We start from the raw sequence: 24,852 nt of genomic DNA, 5'->3' as shown, positions 1-24,852 counted from the left end.
TCCAGCATAGACAACAAGTATTCAAACAATATGCACACATAGCACGTAATTTATATTAAAATACTTCATATCTATGTGTAAGATGAAAGGGACTATGCACTCACCTGAGTAGGTGGTGACTCAGCGCTCGAACAGCGCTTCGATACTCTCAAAACGATTTTCCTTCGATGAAACCTAGTACCAATACCACTAGGGTTTAGTCTAACGATAACAGCGACAAATTAATTAGTCTGACTATTATTAAGCGTTAATAACGCTCAATATAACTCATAATAATAGCCCAAATAATTATTATAAGTTCCTAATAATGTTACTATATTAAAACATAAGCTATACTAAAGATAGGTTAGGCGTAGCTCACTTACAGCGGGTTTTCTCGAAAACCGGGCTTCGCTGGAGCAGGGTTCCCGAGCCGAAAGGCTCTTTTCTCGGGACTTTGGGAGCCTCGAGGCTTCCTTCGGGTGCTAGGGGGTTTACCTAGGCTTTTAGGGGGGTTAGGGAGGCTAGAGAGAGAGTCTAGAGAGAGAAAGTGAGTTTCGGAGGTGTGAAGAGAAGGCTAGACCCGACACCTCTATTTATAGTGCAAAATCTGATGGACTCACTGAGTAGGGGGGCCCTACTCGCCGAGTTGGTCCATGTGGTGGCCTTCTGGTGGCCCCACGTGTCCAATTCTGGTGGTGCCACGTCACCCCTATCGCGTATCAGCCTTCGAACTTAGAAAAATCATAACTCTCACATACGAGCTCCGTTTTCTACGTTCTTTCTCCGTTTTCTACAACTTTCATTTAGACTCCATCGGCTAATTCTCGACCGATCTCAAATTTAACAGTAGGAGGCGTTTAGACTGTTAAATGACCGCGAAGAATTCTTAACTCCTTCATACGAACTCCGTTTTCGTCCATTTTTTTACCGTTGAGTTCCTATTAACGAGATCTTCAACTCTCATTTAGGTTGCGTAAGCTAAAAACTGCTCGAACTAAAATTCGAGTTTCGGGTCGTGCACTGTTAAGCCGAATCTTAGAAAAATCATAACTTCCTCATACGAAGTCAGATTTGGGCGTTCTTTTTATCGATGCTCTTAGTTTAACATTTTCTACAACTTTTGTTTAGATTGCTAAGGCTAAATATCGCTCTATCGTAAATTCACTATTTACGCTTCCCGGTGCCGTGCCAGTTTTGCCGTAAAACTTCGACGGGCCATAACTTCTTCGTGATAACTCGGATTTCGGCGTTCTTTATATGTACGGAAACCTTGAGACATATTCCACAACTTGGTTAAGATTATTTATTCTAAATAATCTTTTGTCGAAAAGTCGTTTTCAACCCCTATTGCCTCTAATTTGACTAGCCCGGATCTACGGGCGTTATACCTCAAGAGGATTTAACGTGATGACTAGGACTTGTTTCCTTATAATTTCTTTAAATATTACCAACAAGATAATCTTATACTTAAAAACGCATCCAAACATATTTAATTTTAACAGTGATTTATAGTAAAAATCATACATCTTTTTATAGGTTTACAGCCTCAGCATAGAATTGTTTCTTTGAGTAGCCAGATTTTCTCAATTTGGCAATAACATATGCATTTTTTAGCTGCATGTATATAGAAAACAAGTAGTACCAAGTCAATAGACAAAGGAAGGTAAAACTGAAACTTGAAAATTAAAGATAAGTTAAATTACACTTTCAGCTTAAAAAGATAATATATACATATATATATATATATATATATATATATATATATATATATATATATATATATATATATATATATATATATATATTACTCGTATAGAGAAGCATTTAGAATGTAAAATTTAATGTAAAAGGTAGTAAAGTAGATGTAATTGTAACATCTAGAAAAATATCATCTTTTGTTCTTCTCCATCCAATCCTTGTGAACCACCTGCAGATGAAGCGTCTAATTAAGCTCTTTTAATCAACTCAGATATCTAAATTACCTTTTGTTCTTTCGGATTTTAAATTACCTTTTGTGGTGGAACGTGATGCTTCCGGGCGAGGTATCAGTGTTGTACTTATGCAAAATCAGAAACCGATAGCCTATTTTAGTAAGGCATTAAGTGACCGCAACTTAGTTAAATCGGCCTACGAACGAGAAATCATGGCCTTGGTGCTTTCAGTTCAAAATTGGCGTTCCTATTTGCTTGGTACCACTTTTACCGTGTATACAGATAAAAAGAGTCTAAATTTTTTGCTGTAAAAACGAATTACTAGCCCCGATCAGCAGAATTGGGTAGCAAAGTTGTTGGGATATGACTTTGAGATATGTTATAAACCGGGCAGGGAAAATAGAGCTGCTGATGATCTGTCAAGAAGGGCAGAAGATGGTGAAATTATGGCACTGGTCTCAGAACCTTCATGGCTACAGGGAGGGGAGTTGTTGACAGAAACACAACATGATGCTGATCTACAAAGGTTAAAGACTGATTGTGAATCAAATCCTACATATCATCCCGGTTATCAAGTAAAAAATGGAGTTTTATATTACAGGGGGCGATTGGTAATTTCCAGATAATCAAAATTTATTCCTGATCTTCAAAAAGAATTCCACGAATCAGCATATGGGGGACACTCAGGATACTATCACACCTATCGAAGATTAGCGGGTAACCTCTATTGGTCGGGTATGGTTTCACGAGTGAAAGAGTGTGTGAAGGCTTGTATTACTTCAAACAATTAAACAAATACTCATATCATCAGATGATAATACTGTATGACCTGAGTGTATGTATTTCAGTCCTCGAAGAAGTTGATAAAGAAAGAATTGATGGTGTTCTGGTGTTAAGTCATTGTTTCCTTTAATAACCTGATGTAGACCAGATCCCATAAAACTCTCAATTTTGTTTTTCATTATAAATAAAAGTTGTGTACTTTTGGATACTTACCAGACTTGTAGAGATGAAAATCTTCTTCTTTGTGCTTCCAAATACCAACATCAGGATTTGTAGAGATGAAAGTGTTGTTGTCAACCCGGCCTCTGGATACCTTTCCAGAACTTTGAATCATCATGGTCTGAAAAAGATGAACAAACCAAGATTATATAGTAATAATTTTGACGATTAAGCAATCTAGGTGTTTATAATTATAGAATTTAAGGTGTTTACCATTCTTATGTGATAAATGACAAGCTTTTTAAGGCTAATTCGGTTATGAGGATAAGGAGGGCATTTATGTGTTTTGGTCAGATGTTCGATAGAAAGGTAAGGTATGATATGCTTACTTCGTATCTCAGAATCTGATATTCCTCAATCGTAGTCAAAACTTCCTTCACCGCATCACGCAGACGCCTCCCGGCCATTGTTGTGAATTCTACAAAAACCATAAAAACAAGTGGAAAATCAGTAACACTAAGTATGCCAAGTATAAGATTACCTCCTGGAACACTGAGAATAACAAGTTGCCCGATTTGCAAAATCTGAATTGGTAGTGTGGCAGGCTGCATAAGGTTGCCCAGTCGTATGGATCATGCATTTCACAAGTGTCGATCAGAATGGGTTTGGGATCCTGACAATTGATCTGCTCCTCATCTGGTTTTTTCAGTAACCCTCCAACCAGCTTCCAAATGCATTTCCCTTAAACATTACATTGATACATTTAGATCCATTAATTTAACAATTAAGTGTGTAGTGTAGAGATATAAAACCCTGCCTGGTCATCTCCCTGTTTGAAGTCAAATGCTCCAGGTCCATCAGTGGTTCCAGCAGCAAAAGCAAATCCCATAGCAGCAGGGCACGTTTTGACATTATTATTATTATTATTATTATTATTATTATTATTATTATTATTATTATTATTATTATTATTATTATTAGCTGCTTCTGAAAGTTAGACTTTGAGGTTGGAAAAATCAATGTATGTGTGGCAATAATTAACTTTCCCTTTCAGTTGTTCAGACACACTTTCAAAGAGTTGTGTGGCTTTTTTAAATTGCCGTTCACCAATGATACGTACGCTCTCAAATTCATCTGGGTACCTAAATAAAATCTCCAACAATATAAGTTTGATACTACTATTAAAACTCAAGCTAGTGTTTTTGGGCCAATGGAATGGAATGGTTCATTCCATTGGAATAAAAGAAACAGAATGGACCTTTCTTACATTTTGTTATTCTTCATTAAAGAGCCAGTGAGTGTTTCTTTTTCATTCCATCATGATTTTCATTCTGTTATAACTTTACTTTCTGAAAATATTCTTTTTATTACATTCTTATTTGCCTTCTAATGATGTTTAATTTTTTAGTTTAGTAATATAAATTCTATAATTATAAATTATAAATATAATATATATAGAATGGTAAATACCTCACTTTGATAATGATAACCTATCATTAAGCAATCTTGCATCACCCGTATCTTCAAAAGATTCTACCTTATAACATGATGTTCATTCTAGGTGGTTAGAGGAGAGGAATACCATTGGTCAAATATCTTTTCACCGTGTTTTTCTGGTAAAAGCTATTATATTCACCATATATCATTGTCGATTGAAGCCCTACCTTTTTACTTATATTTGAATTTTTTTTGTTTCTAATATTCACATTAATGATAATAGTAATTAGAGTGCAATCTGGGCATCACATTCATAACAAATTTGTTGCTCTACAGAGGATTGTAGTGGCTACTGAGGGAACTATTTGAGCCTCTTCTAAGACCCAACAAAAAGCGGAAAAATAACAGAGGTCTGGTGTTCAGCTTATATCTTTTCTAGAGAGAAACAGAGAAAAATAACAGAGATTTTAGTGATTGCCTTACAAAAATAAAAATCACAAACATGGTCTTCCTCCTCTTCCCATTTACTCTCCATTTTTCTAAACCAACGTAAGAAGAAACCAACCTATTAGAATGTTGATTCCATTTCTTGCTTCTCGTCACCACATTGATGAAAACAAAACTTATTAAATTAAGGATTTTATGTTATGTAAACCAAATCAAGAAGAAATAAACAACTCTGATAAACTTCATGTAAGAAAAATAGAAAAATAATATATACCTTTTTTCAAGGAACCATGTTTGGGATACTCACAGTGGTGTGTATCTGTGATTGCAACCCAGAGAAGGAGGGGTGTGGTGGCTGAGCGATGTTAATAGAGAATAATGAAGACTGAAGGTGGTGGTGGTGCATTGTGGGTGCGGTAGTCTGGTGGATGAGTTGGTGGCGGTGTTCATTGTGGCGGAGGGATTAGGGTTTCTAGAGTGAGAGACGAAAAGGGGGAAATGGGGGGAATGTCTGCAGAAGGAAGCATGTAATCAAGATCTTTGAAGAAGCGTGTCTAGAAGAAAAGAAGAAGGATAATCGGCGTCGATTAATAACGAAGCAACTCCTCAATTTAGGCGTGTGTTTCCCTAGAAATCTGTTCGATTGCTTTGATTTAGGCGTGAGATGTTGTAATTTCCCCTGTGTTCGTGTTCAGCTCCGCTGCCCTGGGCTAAAAAAATAATATACGAATAATTTTGGTCCAATTAAACTATACATACCATAAAAGCTCTCAAAAACTTGATGCCCCCAAATCAATGATGCCCTGGGCCACAGCTTGCTATTCTAGAAGATTGTGTCATAAGATGGTAAACGAGCACCATGACAACCACTACAACCACCATCTGTGCAACTAAACAACCGAAGCAAGAAGATATGGTATCTGGTATTAGGGTTTGTAAAGAAAAGGGAAGAAGAGAATGAAGGGAGATCTTGAAGCGGGATATTTAAAAATTTTAAAATTTTAAGAGGATGCGATTTCCCCCTTGAACGCGCATTTTGAGTGAAAAATTATAAAGCTACACTCACAGAGGATGCACATGCGCCCTCCGTGTTTGTCTCTTTTTTTTTTGTGGGACAATAGTTTTAGGGCACGCAAAAATGGGCGTCCAAAATTCTTCAAATTTCTAAAGATCTGACATTATTTTTAGGGCACGCCCTTTTGCGTATCATTAATCAGTGCGTATCGTAAAAAGCGCGTCATTAAAGGTCTGTTTTCTAGTAGTGGACCGAAGTGGATTGTAGGACCTAGATATGCTTGATAGTATCCGGTTGAAATAGACCGAAGGGGTACGCAAGCACCCGGATACGCTTAATAGTATCTGGTTAAAACAGGCCAAAGGGGTAGGCAAACACCCAAATATGGTTGTCAGTATGCTTGTTTAGTATGTTGTATTTTGAAGGAACTTACTAAGCTTTGTGCTTACAATTTTAAATTTATGTTTCACGTACTTCCTTTCAAAGGGGAAGGGCCCGACCTGATCGCACCGCATCACCTTATGATTTTCGTATTTAGAGATTTTGGGAAATTGTACCCTGACAACATGTTACTATGATACTCTCTTGACTATTTTTCTATTAGTGTCGTGTGATTTAAATGAAATTAAAAACAAATTTTTATCTGTATTTTTGGAATGTTAATATATATATATATATATATATATATATATATATATATATATATATATATATATATATATATATATATATATATATATTGTATGATCTTATAATTATCTAGTATATATAAAGCGTCATATATGTAACCTAATTATCGTTATTTTAACATGATATTTAGGGAAGGTAACAACTAACTACGATGCATATCCCTAAATTTGTCTAGCATAACTCCTAGCTACTAAGGTTTCCTAAGGATTTGACCATTATAACATCTAAGTATTATATACTCGTAGGTTATCGGCCATCCGAACTCTTAGGTACAACATCATAGCTTACGACTAGGCATAGTATTTATAGATCCGGTATCCTAAGGCATCTTGCTTTATAAATCACCCCGGGTAAAACATTTAAAACTGTAAAATATGGGTCGTTAACTCACTTGTAAACTGTGAAACCACTGAAGTAGGGTAGAACCGGGACTCAAAGATCGGCTCGGGGTCAACCGGCCGGGTCGAGAAATAATTTACTAACAACTAGAATACATAAATAATAACTTTTCTAAGATTTTGGAAGGAATTCTCGAAGTAGAGAACGAGAGAAAGGAAACAGAATTGGGGTGAGGAATTGAAAGGTCATATTTGTCCATATAGATATACACGTCATGTCATTAAATTCAGTTTAGTTATGAGATAACACTTGAATACTTTCAGATTTCTTTTTTTTAGTGAAATGCAGTTTCCTCATCCTTTCATATGGGCGTAAACTTTTCTAATTTGTTTATGCTTGATATACTAGTTTAATATTATTGAAGTTGTCGATCCTAGCTTTTCATTGGTTTTTGTTTGGTCGTGTCGCTTTTCTAATTACACTTGGGATCAAATTTGTTTATATCATGTGATTCACGTCGACTTCCATTATATAACATCCCAACAGGTTTCCGTAAAAACAAAGTCACATAATAGTATTTATTATCATCATTATTATTTATTATTTTTTATGCATACAAGGAATTACATAATAATTTCTGTCTTGCAATTTTGTTCGATGTTATAGTTGAGCTAGATGACTAATATCGTATGGAGACGCATCCATGGGAGAAAGCGCAGTGTAGGATCTTGTTGCAAAAGCTGTGTTCGCAATTTCTGTGGTATGAAAACCATCATAGAAAATAGTTAAATTGCGATTCGGGCAAGGGATTGAGTTTGGAACACATTGTCCATCTGCCCGTAATTGACAACAGGGCTCAGTTGGTAATGTTACACCTGCAAATTCCAAACATTTTATTAATATAAACCATTGATAAACTTAATTTAATGTGTGTGCATGATTAGGAATAGATAATTTCTCCACGAAACTCGTGGAAACCCAAATCAAAGGAGGTTTAATCAAATAGTATGATACACCATAAAACTCGAAAGTTTTGTAGTCATGCCTGCCTTATATATACCTTCTGGTGGTGTTGAAATGCTTGTTAGGTTGATGAAAGTGAATCTTGCATCCGACAAATCATTGTTGAGATCATCAACAAGAGGCTTAAGCCTATTATTTAATCGGCTAACCGCATCATTGATCGAGTCCACACATGGTCTTCCATCAGTGCCAAACTGTGCTATCTCAGATGGGGTGCACCCTATCAGACCCAAACTAAACACCGCAATCTTCCTAGCTCCCAATTTGTATAGAGTCTATCATAGGAAATAAAATGTATATTTTGGGTTTATCAGTTAACTAAAAATATAACTATAACAAGTATACAAGATTAAATATCATAAAAATAAAAGAAAAGTAATTAAAAATACATTATAACATTTCAGATATACAATACAACAAAGGAATATGGTCAAAATGCTTACAGTTAGTTGTTTAGAGTATTGTTTCACGAGGACTGCTGCATATTGATCGATTGTATATATGCGGCTGGTGGGGTAATTGTTAGGCATCAAGTAGTTGTTAATGTAATCATTGTTTCCAATGACTGATATGTAAACGCATTTTTTCAGGTATTCTTGCGTAAATGTCATGTTGTGTTGTAAGAGCGAAAGGCGAGAGATTATTTTTGCGTGATTCAGTAGTTGCTTATCATAGCTGACACGGTCACCCTGTCATCCCGTAAAACGACCAAATAAATAAAAATTCACTTTAAATCTAAAAGACAAAATAGAAGAATATAATACGATCAATATGGTGAAAAAAATGTGTAATCACCTTGCCTTTAAAAAAAGAAAATGTTAATATCGATCTAATTATATAAGTTGTATTTTTAGGCCTTGTAACTATGTCACAAAAACTTCATTGGTTACATTGGTTTTTAATAGAGACAAAGTAAAACCACTCTTTCTTACCAGGTGACTTCCAGTTTCATCTCTAATACCAGCAGTGCCACTACCATAGTTTACACCTGTGCTGATCTCTTGGTTAGTTACGGTAGCATATGGTGGAATGTAGTTAACAAATCCTAGAAGTTGACCTGAAATTAAACATACGATTTGCTGAGATCAATAGTATTATCCTTTTCACTTAAACAATACAATTAATTTTTGATAAAAAAAAATAAAGTTTTATTGATAAAAGGCTAGCGAGAAGCTAGAGTTGCATGGAGTTGATAATTCCGTTTTTAGGTAGGTACACCATTTTGGCCAATTGAGATAAACAACATTTTTGTCAATTGAGATGAACATCTCTTGTAATAGACTTGAAGATCCAATTGTTCCTGTGGCTCCATATCACCCACATCATATATATGCTCCATGTGGTTTCCCAAATTCCCATGCTTAAACAACACACAATTACATAAATGGTCCATGTGGTTTCCCAAATTTACATGCTTCATTTCTTATTTTTTTTTACATGGATAGTCCATATGGTTTTAATTCTTGTATATAGTTAGTCCTTCACACATATAAAAAGATTTTTCTACCCTTTTTAATTTATTTCATATTTTATAAAACGAAATTTAAGTAAAAATAAAAAATCACCTCCACCCATAGCCTCCTACACCTTACCAATAAAACCCTACCCTACCCTGGTTTCCAGATTGCCATAACCAACGTCCTCCATCTTTCGTTCTAGGATCGTCCTTTCTCCCCCTCATATTATTCCCTTCAAGCGTCAACATTTTTTTTTCTATTCTCACTTCCCCCACCTAGTACCCTAGGCTCTTGAACCCATCGTCTCACTCTTCGTTCCAATCTGAATGGGCATCCTAACACCTCTCAAACCCTAATTCCTCACAATAGAGTAGTTGGTTTGGAACTGTATAACACATGTCTAGAATCATCAGTGACCCTTTAATCCGTATTGATTTCAAGTCGTCATAGTGGGATAAAGAAAGATTTAATCTGATTAAGTTGTGTGATGGCAACAAGAAATACGTTCATGAGAAAGCCTATGAAACCCTTGAATCATCACTAATTTATACAACAAGTAAGAAAGCTTAGGAGCCCTAATTCCTCATAGCTAAAGCAATTAGCCACAACTAATTCACCAACATTTTTTGTTTATTGGTTTCTGTATGTTTCATTTTGTTGAAATGTTGTCTCTTTAGATGTTGATCCTTGCCTATTTAAGATCTAGAAATCGAGTAATTAAGAAGTTATTGTTGAAATTGAATATGCAGTTACTCTAAACAACTATTTCTTTTAGATTTCACTCTACAATCTATGGTGGCTTTGTATTAGTTGTGTTGGTATGAATTTTGTTTTATTTTAATACGCTTTGGTTGCCTTAAAAGTGATTTGAATGATCAGGTTTTATGTCTGAAACGGTGGTATGTATTCTTAGTTCGGATAAGATAGATAAGATGGAGGGTGTTGCGTTCAATGTTGTATCTTCAAAACGAAGGAAGGGTTGGGGTTTTTGTGTGTAAATGAGGGGATGATGGGATGGGTGGCGATAGGGGTTAGCAAAGATGACCATAGAAGAAACGGAAAGCAAAGATAATAAGGGTGTGTTTGGTACATAAAATTAGAATTTACAGTAGAGAAATGGAATGTATTCCATTTCTCTTGTTTAGTTGGCGTTTAATTTTAAAAAGAAGCGAAAAAGAATTAAATTGATTCCATTTCCATCTTAATTCTCGTTTTATTAATAAGGAAATATAGAGAAAAGGTTATCAAACAAAAATGGAGAATTGAAATCATATCTCAACTTCGAACCTCAGGGTGTGCTACCAATTTTTCATCCATGATCTCCTTAGAAATCGATTTCTTCACATCGACGGCATCAACAAATCAATTTCCTCACACATCAACAACTATCAACGACTTTGAAGTCGATCTATTTGTCCTCAATTTCTCTGTGTGTCGATTTTGCTAACCTAATTCCAATTACATGTAATTACTTACTTGATTTTGATTTAAATGTTTTACGATTCTTGGTCAATTTATTAATTTGATTATTGGTTGATTTACATAAAATGAGAATTGTAATCTCAACCTCAAATTATAATAAGGTGATATGTGGATTGAATTTTGATCATATCGTAAGAACATCATCTCCTATTTAATTGTTTTGGAATTTCAATATTAGTATTGTGAAGAAAATTTTGACTTGGCTTTTGCTTTATTATTTTGCAAAATTTTAGCCTAAACTTTAACAAGTATAAATTCCTCATACGATCTCAGATCGAATTGATTTTTTTACCAAATTGTTGTCCTCTATCTTGGCTTCATTTTAGGATTAAAAAACAACTTAATTGGTTAAGAATTCACCAACTTACACAACTTTATACATGGGCTATTAGTGTTCGCTTTTTTCTGCATTTTATAAAATTTTAGCCTCACTTTGGACAATCATAAATTCCTCATATAATCTTCGAACGAACTGAATTTTTCCCGGTTGTATTCTTCTGTTTTAACTACATGTTAGAATCAACACACAACTTGATTTATTAAGAATTGGATGTGTTATACAACACTAAACAAGGCCTGTTACTGCTGTTTTTACTACTTCATTCTTTTTTAGAACTTTTGCCCAACTTTGAAAAGCCATAGAATCCTCATACGACCTCCTAACGGGCTGATTTTTTTTTCGAGATTGTAGTACTCTATCTTATTTACATGTTAGGCTCAAAAACCAACTTAATTGATTAAGATTTGGATAATTTATACAAGCCCAAATAAGGCCATTTATGATTGTTGTAATCTATTCAACATTCTGTAAGCTTTTTATCAAAGTTGGAACCACCATAAAATCTTCATATGTGATCTGTATGAGCTTATTTTTGTCTCAGGTTGTACTTATCTATCTTGTCTACATGTTAGACTAAATAAAAGCTTAATTGATTTATATTTGGCTGAGTTATACATCCCTAAACATGGGTTTTTAAGATTGTTAAAAACTATTTCAGATTCTAGTTCTCTATCTTCTCTATGTCTATGGATCAAAAATAGTTTATTTGGTTTAGTTACTATTGAGTTATGCTGCTTTGAATATGGGTTGTTAGGATTGCTGAATTACTATTTTAAGCATCTATTATGTAAAAAAAATTTAGGCATGGCAGGGAGAAGCAAACACGCATTGACTATTGAAGAGGATGCAAAGTTGATTAAAGCATTGTTTGAGTTACATGTATCCGGAAAGTATGGTGGTGCCGACAACGGATTCAAACCCAGAAGAAGAAAATATTTGGTACATGACAATGATTGTTGATGGTTCAATATCATGATTAATCTATTTTAAGTTACGGTTTTGTAGTTTTTACGAATATTGAAGTTGACTCTTTGTACATTATATATTAAACATAGACATATAGTTATGTTTTGTTATTTTTAAGAATATTGAACTTTTCTTTTTGCATATCCTTATTGGACATAGTTCTTAAATAGTATGATTTTCAAGTTTCGTTAAAATATATTTTTAAGTTATTCGTTTATATTAAAAATGTGTTTTTCAATACAAGATGTGTATAAAATAATACTAATTTATTACAAAATAAATTATTTGGTAACAAATAATGTTAAAATGAAAATTTTAAAATATAAAAGATGTATATTTTTTTTAAAAATGTTGTTTGAAACAAGGTAAAGCAATCCATTTTCATTTTTCTGTTTAATACAACCAAACAAGAAATAATTTTCTGATATTAGATCTACCAAAGAGTGGAATAATTATCTTTCTCAGGCTTATTTTCTTTTTTCATTTTTTATAAAAATCATTTAAAATAAAATACAAAATAGGAAAATTTTCACAATGGTCCTTATGGTTTAATAAATGTTCCTAAAATCAGTCTAATTGTCCATTTTTACAAAGTTGTCATGCCATTGGTCCCTTCTGAAAAATTAAAGTTGTAACGCCAATGGTCCTTCTGCAATATGTTTGTTTTAGATAAGGACTATTTCAGAGATTTTGTTAAACTTCGCTTAAAGTTTATTTATGAAATTTCACCTAATGCCCACTTGCGAAATTTAAAAGAAGTCCTATAAAATGTTATATTAGTTATCATAAATTAAATAAAAGCACAAAAACTAAAGCATAGAAAATTTAATACTTATATGATATTATTTATTTAGACATATTTGAAGTATAAAAACATAATTGAAGTATTTATCTAAAAATATTTGAAGTATAAAAACATAACTTTATCTACCTTTAATTTTTATGTGATATTATTTTTGAGATTTATCTTTAGATAATTTATAAAAATATATTAATTTTTTTAAATACGGTACATTATTATTTTTAAAATAAAAACTTTTTAAACATATAAATATTTTTATTTTCCTTTAAAGAAAGTTAATTGAATGAATTAATGTCATATTGTTCATATGGTTGATTATTTTAGCATGCATAACAACCAAGGTGATAAAAAAGGCTGAAGTATTTATAAAGATTTCATTATGTTCATATTAGCTAACAAACGTTTTTTTTTTTTAAATTTTGTTTTGAAAAATTTATCTCTTTATTAAGGAATATATTTAAAATTTGATAAAACTAAATAATTTTGTTAAATTAAATATCAAAAGCTTATATCGAACCAATAAAAATTTATTGTATGTTATTCGGATATAATTTTTAACCAAATCAATTAGACTGATTAAATTGAATTTTATTTAGTCCTATTTTTTCATGATAAAAATAGGAAATGAAAATATTTATGGATGAATTTTATTTTAAATATTTTGGATAAAGTTTAGATAACAAAAATTATTTATATATTAAATAAAAAAATTGTAAATGATGATTGAAATTAGTAGGTCTTATTTTGTTAACTATCTGAATATTATATTTTACATGTTTTAGTTTTTTTTTTCATTTTTATTCAATTTATGATAGTTAATATAAATAAAAAATTGCAAAAATGGTTTGTGTGGAGTTAAAAATATGTGGTTTTTTCCCAAAAAAGATTTGGTGGTGTATTAGTGATCCAATTTTTGATAAATTATATGATTTTTGTCCCTATCTCGTTAATTTTAATAGATTGGCTCTTAACTTTTTTTCATTTTTTTTTACACTTACAGATCAATTTGTAATTATTTCTTTTTACGAAACTACAAGGGTAATTTATTCATCTCTTCTTTTTAATTTTATTAAATTACTATACATGAATTATTTTAGCTAATTCTTTTTTTTAATTATCTTTTATTGGATTAACTCTTTTTATTGGATTATTATATAGTAATAAATAATTTTTTTAATATATACTATTTATATATTAATAAATATTATTTTTTTGGATTATTAATTTTCTTTTAATTTATTTTTATTGAATTATTATATATTAATGAATATTATTTTTAATGTATAATAGTTATCTATAAATAATTATTACTTTATTGGATTATTACTTTCGTTTAGTTAATTTGTTTTTAATTTCATTTTTGTTGGATTAATTCTTTTAATTAAACACCACTCACACCACATATCCTAATTTATTTTAAATATTTAGAAAATAACATATTTTGGGCAACATCACCATTATCACCTGATCCGACAGTAGTGGGGTAGGTAGGATTTTTTTTAAATAAGTTAGGATGGTGTTTTTGTTTTCCGAAATATGTTATATTCCAAATATTTTAAATAAATTAAGAGAGGTGGGGTGGTGGGATTTGTTATGGGGTTTTTTTTACTTAAAATAAAATAGAAAACAATATAAGAAAATTAGTAATCCGATAAAGTAATATTTATTAATATATAAGTATTATATATTTAAAATAATGTTTATTAATAGATAATAATTCAATAAAAATGAAATAATCAACTAAAAATAAAATTAAAAAATTAACTAATAATATTAATAATTCAATAAAACAATATTTATTCATAAATAAATATTATATATAAAAAATGTTTATTAATATATACTAATCTAATAAAAAATTTATTATAATAAAAAAAATTAAAATTCTTAAGAAATTTATAATCCATTAAAATAATGGTTATTAATATATAAAAATAGAATAAAAAGAAATAAAAAAAGAGTTAATTAAAATGATTAATGTATAGTAATTTAATAAAATTAAAAAGAAGAGATGCAAAAATGATCTTTATAATTTAGTAAAAATAAACAATTATAAAAATGGTCCGTAAGAATAAAATTGTTATTTTAGAAAAAGCTAACAACAAGTTCTTAAAAACCAAAACCGCACAAGTATCCAAATCTAGACAACTTATACACCACAAACGTTTTTAGACAAAAAAAACTTTATATTTTTAACAACCACATGAACCATTTTTGCCATTTTGTCTGACACAAAATTTAATAGACTTCTTTTAAATCTAACAAATGGTCCTTAAGGAAGTTTAACAAAATGTCCTAAATGGTCGTTATCGAAAATGCTCTCAACTTAACGTTCCTGTTCCTATTAAACGGAGGTCTCAAAGAACGGCCATTGGTGTGACATTTTTTGTTGATCTTTGGAGTGACAACTTTCACGGAAATGGACCACAGATGCAAAAAGAAAAAGTTACATAAAGTCCATTTTACACTGATGAAAAAAAAAAATTAGTGTAACTCATATTGATAACCCCTTTTGTCTATATTATCTATCGGGTTTTCCATCTCGTTGTATACGAGCTATTTTAATAGATAAACCAAGGACTCATGTTATATTTACCTTAGCTTATATACATCATGCATACCATTTGCTTATCTCAATATTCTTACGATCATTTCTATCAGCAAAATTTTGTTAAAATGTATGATATTTTTCTGTAAATAAATGAGCTTCGCATAAAATTTAATTAATATTTTTCAGTATTGATAAACTTTTAATCATATTCTTTCGTAAGCTTAAAATATAAAGAATGGTGCATTAAGATGGAATTTCATAATTTGAAATACCGATTACAGATCTTCCTATTCTAATAAATGAATATATTTATTCTTCTATTGACAAGTGTCATACTATTAAAACTCTTCATTAATAACTATATGTAACTTATTATATCACTTGTCATCTATTAATTTCAAATTTCAAAATTTAAAATTTTCATTCTAATTACATTAAATTAATAATTGATTCTACATTTTAAATTTTAAATTTTAAATTTTTTATTCTAATTATATTAAAGTAATAACATTAGGTTAAAAAATTAAATAAAATTAATACAGATTATAAAGTGATATAACTTCACAAATGATTTAAATCATCAATTATAATTTTATATAGCTAAAAAATATCTTTTAAGTAATTATTTATTTAAAATAATTTATTAATAATGTTTATTTTTTAATATGAAAGTTTAATTAATTTAATAACCGTGGTTATCACGGATTATAAACTAATATGTAAATAAAGAAGTAAATTAGTTTTGCAATTTTATTTCAAATACTATATTGATAACTCGCAATGAACAACAAAATATTAATTTGTAGGGAGTAATTAGATACAAAAAATTACATTTTCTTAATTGTTAAATTAAAAAGTAGACAATTAAAACATCAATATATTTTCTAGTAATAACATTTTGATAAAAATGGGTAACATATATTACATAAATCCTTTTTAATAAATGAAGCTTTTTTTGCCACTTTTCAATCTTTCATTAGTTTGACACTTGTCATTTTGTGATATTTTTGAAATAAATATTATTCACTTGTCAATTTCTGATTTGTTTCAATTTTTAAAACTAAAGTCATATATTTATATATGCAAGTATTAAATACAATATAATGAGCGCGGCGCGGTTTGGTGTGCTTTAGAGTCAAAACCGCAAACCGCACCGCATATGCGGTTTAAGATTTACGAAAACCGCAAACCACATAGCGAATGTTCTAAACCGCGTTTTGTGGTTTGGTGCGGTACGGGCGGTTTTAATGCGGTCTGAGAATATTTTTTTTCGTTTTTTTATATTTATGTGTTGCTTACGATCTAAAAAAACATAATTAGAAAAACTAATTTTTTGGTCCCTTTAGTGCTTAATCAAGGACACATGATGTTTAAAATCTACAATTATTTTTTTCTTTCTGTACGATTCGTGAAGTGAAATGAAAAAAATTCATAGAATACATTTGTTAATATTAAATATAATGTTTTTAATTCAAGAAATTAGAATGGTTTTAATTCAAAAAAAGAGTTTAGAATGTTTATACATGCGAACTAATACATTCTTAATTATAAAATTGCAATGATGCCATTTTTAAGTATAAAATTTATGATGAATCACAAAACGTTTTTGAAATTTAACTTGATATTCTGAATGACTGAATGGATCTTAAAATTTTATATATATATATATATATATATATATATATATATATATATATATATATATATATATATATATATATATATATATATATATATATATATATATATCGCAAACCGTACCGTATATTGCGGTTTACAAAAAATTACAAAACGCAAATTGCACCGCGAACATTGAAAACCGTATTATGCGGTGCGGTGTGGGCGGTTTATACGGTTTGTTGCACACTCTTACAATATATATGAATTTAAATTGCAATGAATATGTTTCTTTCTTTCTTATTTTAAAATTTTACATTAAAAAATCTTTACTGCTTATATTTTAATGTTTAATTTTTTTTAAATTAATCCGTATAATATACGGGTCTCACACCTAGTATAATAATATTATATTGTTTTAACATATGTCCAATAAATATAAATAGTCGAACTAGATGAGAGTATAAAAAATACCAATAATGTCTGCAATGGTTCGACCATTGGTGAATCGACCGGTCACGCCTTGTGGGAAATCAATCCCGTATGGTGGGTAATTGGCTTTTGCTGCTGTCAAGAGACCGTTGTTATTGCCACTATCAACCATTGAATCTCCAAATATAAAGTAACATGGAACCTGTGGTTCGGCTGCAACGACCACCATTATTTGAATTTGTGTCAATGCGATTAGTATGAGAACCGAAAACAGTAGGGTGAGCCCTCGAGCCATGTTTATTGGACTACAAAAAGAGGGGTGATGATTGATTTTGAATGCAAAATGCATGCTATTTAAAGAAAGAATGTGGAGTGACCAAGTGGAAACATCAAACATCAGCATTTCAACGGTGACGAGTGGGCAAGTGGGGATAAAAGTTACGTAGATATATATTTCTTTTATTAGCCATCAGTTTGTTATTATTTGTTAGCACAAGTTGTACACAGTTCTGTTCTAAGTCTTAACATGGCTATATTTTTAAATAATATTTTCTTTAAACGGCAATATATGAATACTAGCAAGAAAGACTCGGTTAGTGTTTGTTTTTTGCAGAAGAATTGTTTGTTTTTTAGAAGAAAAAAAAAAAAAAAAAAAAAAAAAAAAAAAAAACGTTTTCTCAACTCCTTTTGCACAAGATAAAAAATAGATTTTGCTTTTTGAAACGCTTTTTAACATTCGTTTCATGCATCACTCGGTTCCCCTCCCGACACTCCCTACGCTCCTCACCATCAAAAATCTCCTCGCCATTCACCGCCACACCATAGGGTACTAAGTCATCGTTGCCTCCACCTCCGCTTTCGCCATTTCTTGGTTGGATATTAGGGTGATGGTGGAAATCGGATTCATAATGGATCATGTATGTTCACTTTCCAAACTGATATTTTCATCATATGTCTGGGTTACAAGAAATTGAGTCTAGGATAATCCAAAATAACACTTGTGTATCTACGCACAGAAACACAAACTAAATCATGAGAGAGTTCTATATTCGTTTTTTGTAACACCTCAAATTTTACACCAAATTTTTCATTTTTAATTTACCAAAATAAAGTTTCACAAACCAAGTCATCAAAAACATAAGTGTCTAGAACAAACATCATCACAAAATATCAGAGTATCTCAAACTGTCCCAGTAACAAATCTTCCAGCGAGAGTGTAAAATCAGACCTTCGTCTTCCTACGGTCCTCAGAAGTACCTGAAACACATAAATAACCAACTTTAAGCACGAAGCTTAGTGAATTCCCCAAGATACCACATGCAACACAACATAAATAAACAGTTATGGGTTATCAGCAGCCCTGGGGACTATCACCAGCCCCAATGTGCAACAACACGCCCTATGGATTATCAGCAACCCTAAGTCTCAGTCACACATAAACAACATCATACAAAATAATGGTAGACCCAACTGATCATTAAAAATACATATACTCTACCACACATGTAAGGATAAGTGCGGAGACTCACTTGATACTGATGACAGATAAATCTCACACCCGAACTACCAGAACCTGACTCTGCCTAATAACACAATAATTAACCCTAATTAATAATTAAGGTCCATAACTCAACTCGTGAGTCCAAATACCACGACTAAGTCCCTCAAGAGCAAAAGACCATTTTTCCCATCACGTGGTCCAAAACCCTAAATCTTGACCAAATGTCAAAAGTAAACAAAATTCAACTGCCCATCGCGTACGCTGGGCGTACTCTCTCTTACACGGGGCATACAACTCGATCAACAACTAGTCGGGGACAGGACTGGCTATGCAGGGCGTAGCCAGCAGTATGGGCGATGTTCTCTGCCTGATCCAGTTTCATCAACTTTTATGTCTTAATCCGTTTAGACACCTATCCTAATTTCAGATCTGACCATCCTAGGGTGTCTTAACCCATAAAGTCATCGACTTAAAGCCATTTCATGGCTAGAAAAGACCTAATGCAACAAACTTTAACTTCCATCACACTCTAATTCACTTTACTCATGCATGGGCCAAGGGAAATACTCAAGCAACTATTGTTTTGAATCTACAAGACCTAAAATGCATGAAGCGATAACTATTATTCAATAGAGTGATCCAAACTCATAAAGGTCCAAACTTTGGGACAAAAAGCTGATAAAACTCATCCATGGAGATCAAAAAGGAAACTCGTCAAGGTATAAACTTTATATCTGGAAAAGATGCCAATGAGGAGTAGTTTCTGGATCTATAAGCTTGCATGCAACACCTCATTCTTCTCCACCTCCCTTTTCAACAAATATGCACCAAAACCACTTAATAAGCTCCCAAACTCTCAGAAACAAGATTAGACTCGAGATTAGGGTTTTTGAGCGAATGGTGGTTGATAAGGAATGTCCAATGGAGGCATAAGGTGGTTTAAATAGGGAGAAACCCTTAAAATTAGGGTTTAGAGACAGGGCTAGTACACCCGACGTACGACACGTACGCCCAGGGTACTAGCAGGCCTTCCACGATCCTTCATCTCACGAGTACGATGTGCGTACCATCATGTACGCCCAACGTACATGCTAAACCAGAAACTTTACCACAAGGGACCAATTATGCAACTTTAATAAAGTTAGGGGCTAAAATGATAATACCTGATAATCGGACGCTATAGTTTTTTAAGAAAAAGAGCGGAGAAAAGGGTTCTCTTTATGGATCAAAAGAAGAGTTTTATATATGCATGACATACTTGGGTTTTATCTTCTAAGTTAGTTAGGGGAATCTCGAATTTAATGCAATAATCAATAGTGTCAAAACTGACAAGATTTATCAATTTCAACAACTTGAATTTGGTTGTTCAATAATAAAACTATTTCTGATTTCCAAAAACCTTTTGGGGCGCTACCCTAAAATTTCCAAAGACCACCTCTAGGAGCTATGCCCCTTAGACTCTAATAGGGGTGCTTCCCTATGGCCATTCAAGGGGGTGCGACCCTCTTGACTACCGATATTCTGTCGTACCAGCTTATAATTCGATCTTATATATGCATGCACTCCGCATTCACCAAACATATAAGATAAAATAAAAATAATAAGCCTCTTAGCTCAAATGTTAGTTCTAATTACCTAAAACGTCTGGTGACACTAAAATCACCAACACCATTAACCACCATGCACTCGCAAATGGAACCTTTGGAGGGGACTGTGATCCCGTGCTTAACAAAAAACCCTAGAGAACACTCAGCTTCAAAGTTTCGATTTTCCAGCATAATCGAAAATGGCATTTTCTTCATATTGTAGATAAATTTTTAATTGATCATCTTCTTTGATTACTTTGAGGATTAGCAACTTCAACATGGGATCCAATCATTCTACCAGCCGTAAGTTTCTCTTATATTCTACTTTTGATTTAAACTGTCAAATTTGGGGAAATTATTTTGAAAAAGAAAGTGCATTTAGAATTAAAATCGATTGCGGAGTGTAACGTCATGTTGATTTACATACACTCAGTTATATTGTTAGTATCATCATTCAAAAATCTAACAAGGTATCAAGGCGTGTTTGTAATTAGGATTGAAATTCAAGATTTTCATTTGACATTGAAACTCATTATACCTATATGTTTATGAAATTTTGTGTCATTTTTAGTCATGGAGATGTTGATTATGGTCGTATCCTCATATTTCATGTTGCCCCCTTAATGCTTTTGGAGGAAAAATGTTTCTTAACGACAACAATTTTTTTGTTGTTTAACTACACAATGAAGCTGATAGTAGCATGCATTTCTGTTAACAATAAATCATATCACTCTTTTAATAATAAAAATTCAAACATTCACGAGACATAATAAATTACAACAAGTTTTAAATAAGCGGTTGGTACACTTTATGGAACTACAATCAATGAAAGTCTTTCAAGTTAAAAAAAACAAAACAAAAAAGAATTGCTTTCTGATGTAGCCTACACATTATAAAAATAAAATAAACAATCTCCTTTTTGTAGACTATATTATGGTCCACATCTTCTACTACATATTTGGAAAAAGAGTTCATACATTTTACCTATTTAAAAAACACCTTAACAATGGCAAGTTGACTAATCAAATGTTAGGGTTTAGAGCGACACACATGGATATAAGATGAAAAAGCATAAAAACAAATACAAGATTTATTTGGTTTACATGATGAGATAATCATGTTATGTCCACAAGCGAACTAGAGAGAGTTTCTATTGATTTCGTAATGAAGTTTAAAATTACATTATTATGGCCGACCCAAACTATGTGCAACTTGGGTCATCGCCTAATGTTTCAAATATCAAAGGGGCATCATTTTTTGATTTAACATCCTTATATAGCACGTATCTCAATATTGTTCGCTTTCAGCCACCCGTCACGAACACTTCCTACGGATCACTCGTCGTGAAATCAATAACATCCCAAAATTTTCAATAAATTTTGAACTTTTAAATTTCATTTATTAAAACAAAAATCATTAACAAATTTTAAAATCCAATTCTATATACAAAAAAATATATTTACCCTAATTAATGCATTAAAATTTCAACCAAGCGGAAACATGAATAAAATTGTATCATGTAACTACTCATCATGAACGAACCAAGCCAGTGTGTACTGTCACGCTCTGTCATCATTCGTACATGATGTTCTTGGAATAGTAGTTTTAAGGGAAAGGGTAAGCATGAAGCTTAGTGAATTCCAACACATACACATATATCATTTCACACACTTTACCGCTAACATAAGGATACAATCAACACATTACCACACATGCAAGTCTAAGAAAAAATCATAAACAAGAACACACTAACTCATGACACATCGGCTATTGTCGATCCCTTTCGCTCAGTATGACGAGACCTAATATATTGCTCAGTAGGTCGAGTTAATATCCTACATGTATTCCTCGGTATGTTGAGCAAATACCGTACGCATATTCCTCAATATGTTGAGCCAGTATCATACAACTACTAGACAATAACATAGCCTACTACTGTCAACATATATCCTACAAGCATACACGAGCTAAAGTAAAGGACGTATAACATCAATATCATGTAGTTAGAAACTCACCTCAAACCGCAATGTAGATTGTCACACCCCGGCCGGCGGCAGAAACGTCAAGGTTGCAATGTCGAAAATTGGATCACAATTAAGAAACATACATAGAATAGTACACGACTTGAATAACATTACATGTCTTCATAGATTTAAATACAATGATTATATTGATTCAAAATTAATTCAGAAATGCGAGTTTACAAAACAAGTTCAACAAGGTGTAACTTAACAAAAACAAAAAGGCCCGAACAGGTTGGTAAATAATAAAAGATAGGTTATTCCATAACTCATCGGGATTGAAATCCAGCTACTAACTTCCTGAGAATACACGCGTTTTGGAAATACGTCTAAAACAATTGTTGATGAGTTCTACAGGTTTTGACTATGATTATCTTGTTAAAAGAGGATTTTTATATAAAAGTAAAACATAATCAGATTATATAAAAATGTTACTTTTATAATTCATAGTGGTTAAATAATAATGAGTAGTGTCATCCTGACCTAAGTGTAAATGTACTTGTAATGTCATACAAGTCTGGATGTTGATTGACTTATGAAATACAAGTTAAAGTCAACATGATTTCATGTTGTATACTCTTAAATGTTAATTTTATTTAAATAAAACGCTACACTTAATCCTGATCTCATAGTAAATCCTTACACTAAAAATAGTTCTATTCTAACTTGTATTAGTATTTTTGAAATGAAATATGGGCAATGTGGAATTATAACCGATTTATAGTGAATTTTATAAAAAAGAACTTTTATTAAATTTAGAATCTTTGCAAAGAAAAGTTTGTGCAAGTATATAACTAAAATTGTTATCGATATGATTTATGTGAGACTCATACATGTAATCCGATAAAAGTATTCATGTTAATTTACTTATAATGAATAAGTAAAAAATCAACATATTTTCGTGAAGTGGAATATTAAGTGTTTACTATATGTAAATAAACACTAACAATTTGTTTAACATTCTAGATGTGAATGTGTATACTAAAAACAACCTTATCTTAGTCTATTAGTATTTTTTAATATAGAATTTTGTGGAACAATAACTGAGCAACATGACATAAATCCGCCTCCGTGAAGCACAGTGAAAATCATATTGGTGATTGTTTTCGTAACAACGCTTCATCGTCGTCATGATAAAAAGTGTAAGATAAAAACAAGAAGTTGTTGTCCGTTTTGTTTCAACAAACGATGGTTGTAGCTAGCAACCACAGACGGGGAGTGTCAACCCGTATAGATCTATATACAGTTATTAGAGAGGACCTCACTAAGTTCGTCTTGTTATTTTGATGAATGAGAAACTTCCAAAACAATCCTTAGTTTTAGTACAATTCCCAATTATTTATGTTCGAAAACTTTTGGCTGTAAAGCTAAATGAACTTTAAGTGTAAAGCTACAGAAGTTTTCCTATCCAAGTTTTATGTCACACCCCCAAACCGGAACGGCGGAAATGTTCGGGGGCGGATGACTTCATGTAGTACCGTAACAATTGAATACATAGTAAAGAAAGCAATATAACCATCATATATATAATTGAAAGTTTACATTGTTAAAAGGTACATGTTCAAGACCAATTACAATATGATGCCAAAATATAAAATTAACTGGCCCCGCAGCGTCCCTTCTTCAAAAGCTGTTTGTTACCTGTAATTACTGAATCCCTGGGACATACAAGTAGTTTTGAAAGAGTAGATCAGCATTTAAGCTGTTGAGTTTCATAAGTATTAAATGACAATGTTGGTATGAATTTAAAATGAGATGGTTTGTTTTTGTTTGTTTGTTCCTAGAAAATCCCATATTTTCTACTGGTATAAATGTAGCCTTCTATCAAGACCAATGTTTGTTTCTAGAAAATTGATGTTTTTTCGTATGTGGCTGGCAGTTTAAAGGTTCCAAAACTGTAACACAATAATGTTTTTCATGCCTAAAGTAGTTAATTTATGTATGTGTAACGTCGCCAAGATGTCTGAAAAACCCCGTAAATCAATGTGTTTTTATACTCCATGTGAGTTTTATAACCATGCTATTGACTAGGCAGACCTATACACAACGTTCTTCAGGCGTTGGAATGTTCTGACGTTTGTCACCCCAAATGGTGTACTGTAGCTAACAGTCAGGGCACAGGGTTGTCAATCCCGTATAGATCTATACACAAACACCATGCTCCCCCTCCAAGGGATTCTGGTATATAAAACAGGACTTGAAATGTATACTCGAACGTACGTGAAGTTTAATGTCTCACAAAACTTAGTATAAAATAGATTTACGTATGAAAATGTTCGTTTGTTCTTGTA

The 24,852-nt window shown here is 31.9% G+C and overlaps 1 protein-coding gene across 1 annotated transcript; it reads right to left on the bottom strand.

Moving 5' to 3' along the window:
- Positions 1-7,336: 7,336 nt before the first annotated feature.
- Positions 7,337-17,785, bottom strand: LOC111886836 (GDSL esterase/lipase At1g29670). The gene is made up of 5 exons (XM_023883088.3): positions 17,496-17,785; positions 8,739-8,863; positions 8,250-8,495; positions 7,844-8,081; positions 7,337-7,658 (listed from the first exon to the last, which is right to left on the bottom strand). The coding sequence occupies exons 1-5, from the start codon at positions 17,746-17,748 to the stop codon at positions 7,444-7,446; spliced, it is 1,077 nt and encodes a 358-aa protein (XP_023738856.1). The 5' UTR covers positions 17,749-17,785; the 3' UTR covers positions 7,337-7,443.
- Between the last annotated feature and the right edge of the window lie 7,067 nt (positions 17,786-24,852).

The sequence above is a fragment of the Lactuca sativa genome, chromosome 4 (genome assembly GCF_002870075.4).
Source record: "Lactuca sativa cultivar Salinas chromosome 4, Lsat_Salinas_v11, whole genome shotgun sequence".
Classification (NCBI taxonomy): Eukaryota; Viridiplantae; Streptophyta; class Magnoliopsida; order Asterales; family Asteraceae; genus Lactuca; species Lactuca sativa.
The sequence above is the reverse complement of the archived record's forward strand: the minus strand, read 5'-3'. Positions and strand labels throughout refer to the sequence as shown.

Coding starts and splice junctions, on each gene's coding strand:
- LOC111886836 (XM_023883088.3), bottom strand. CDS start 17,748: ATGGCTCGAGGGCTCACCCTACTGTTTTCGGTTCTCATACTAATCGCA. Junction 8,082..8,249: donor AATACTCTAAACAACTAACT/GTAAGCATTTTG, acceptor TTCCTATGATAG/ACTCTATACAAATTGGGAGC. Junction 7,659..7,843: donor CATTTCAACACCACCAGAAG/GTATATATAAGG, acceptor TGGAATTTGCAG/GTGTAACATTACCAACTGAG.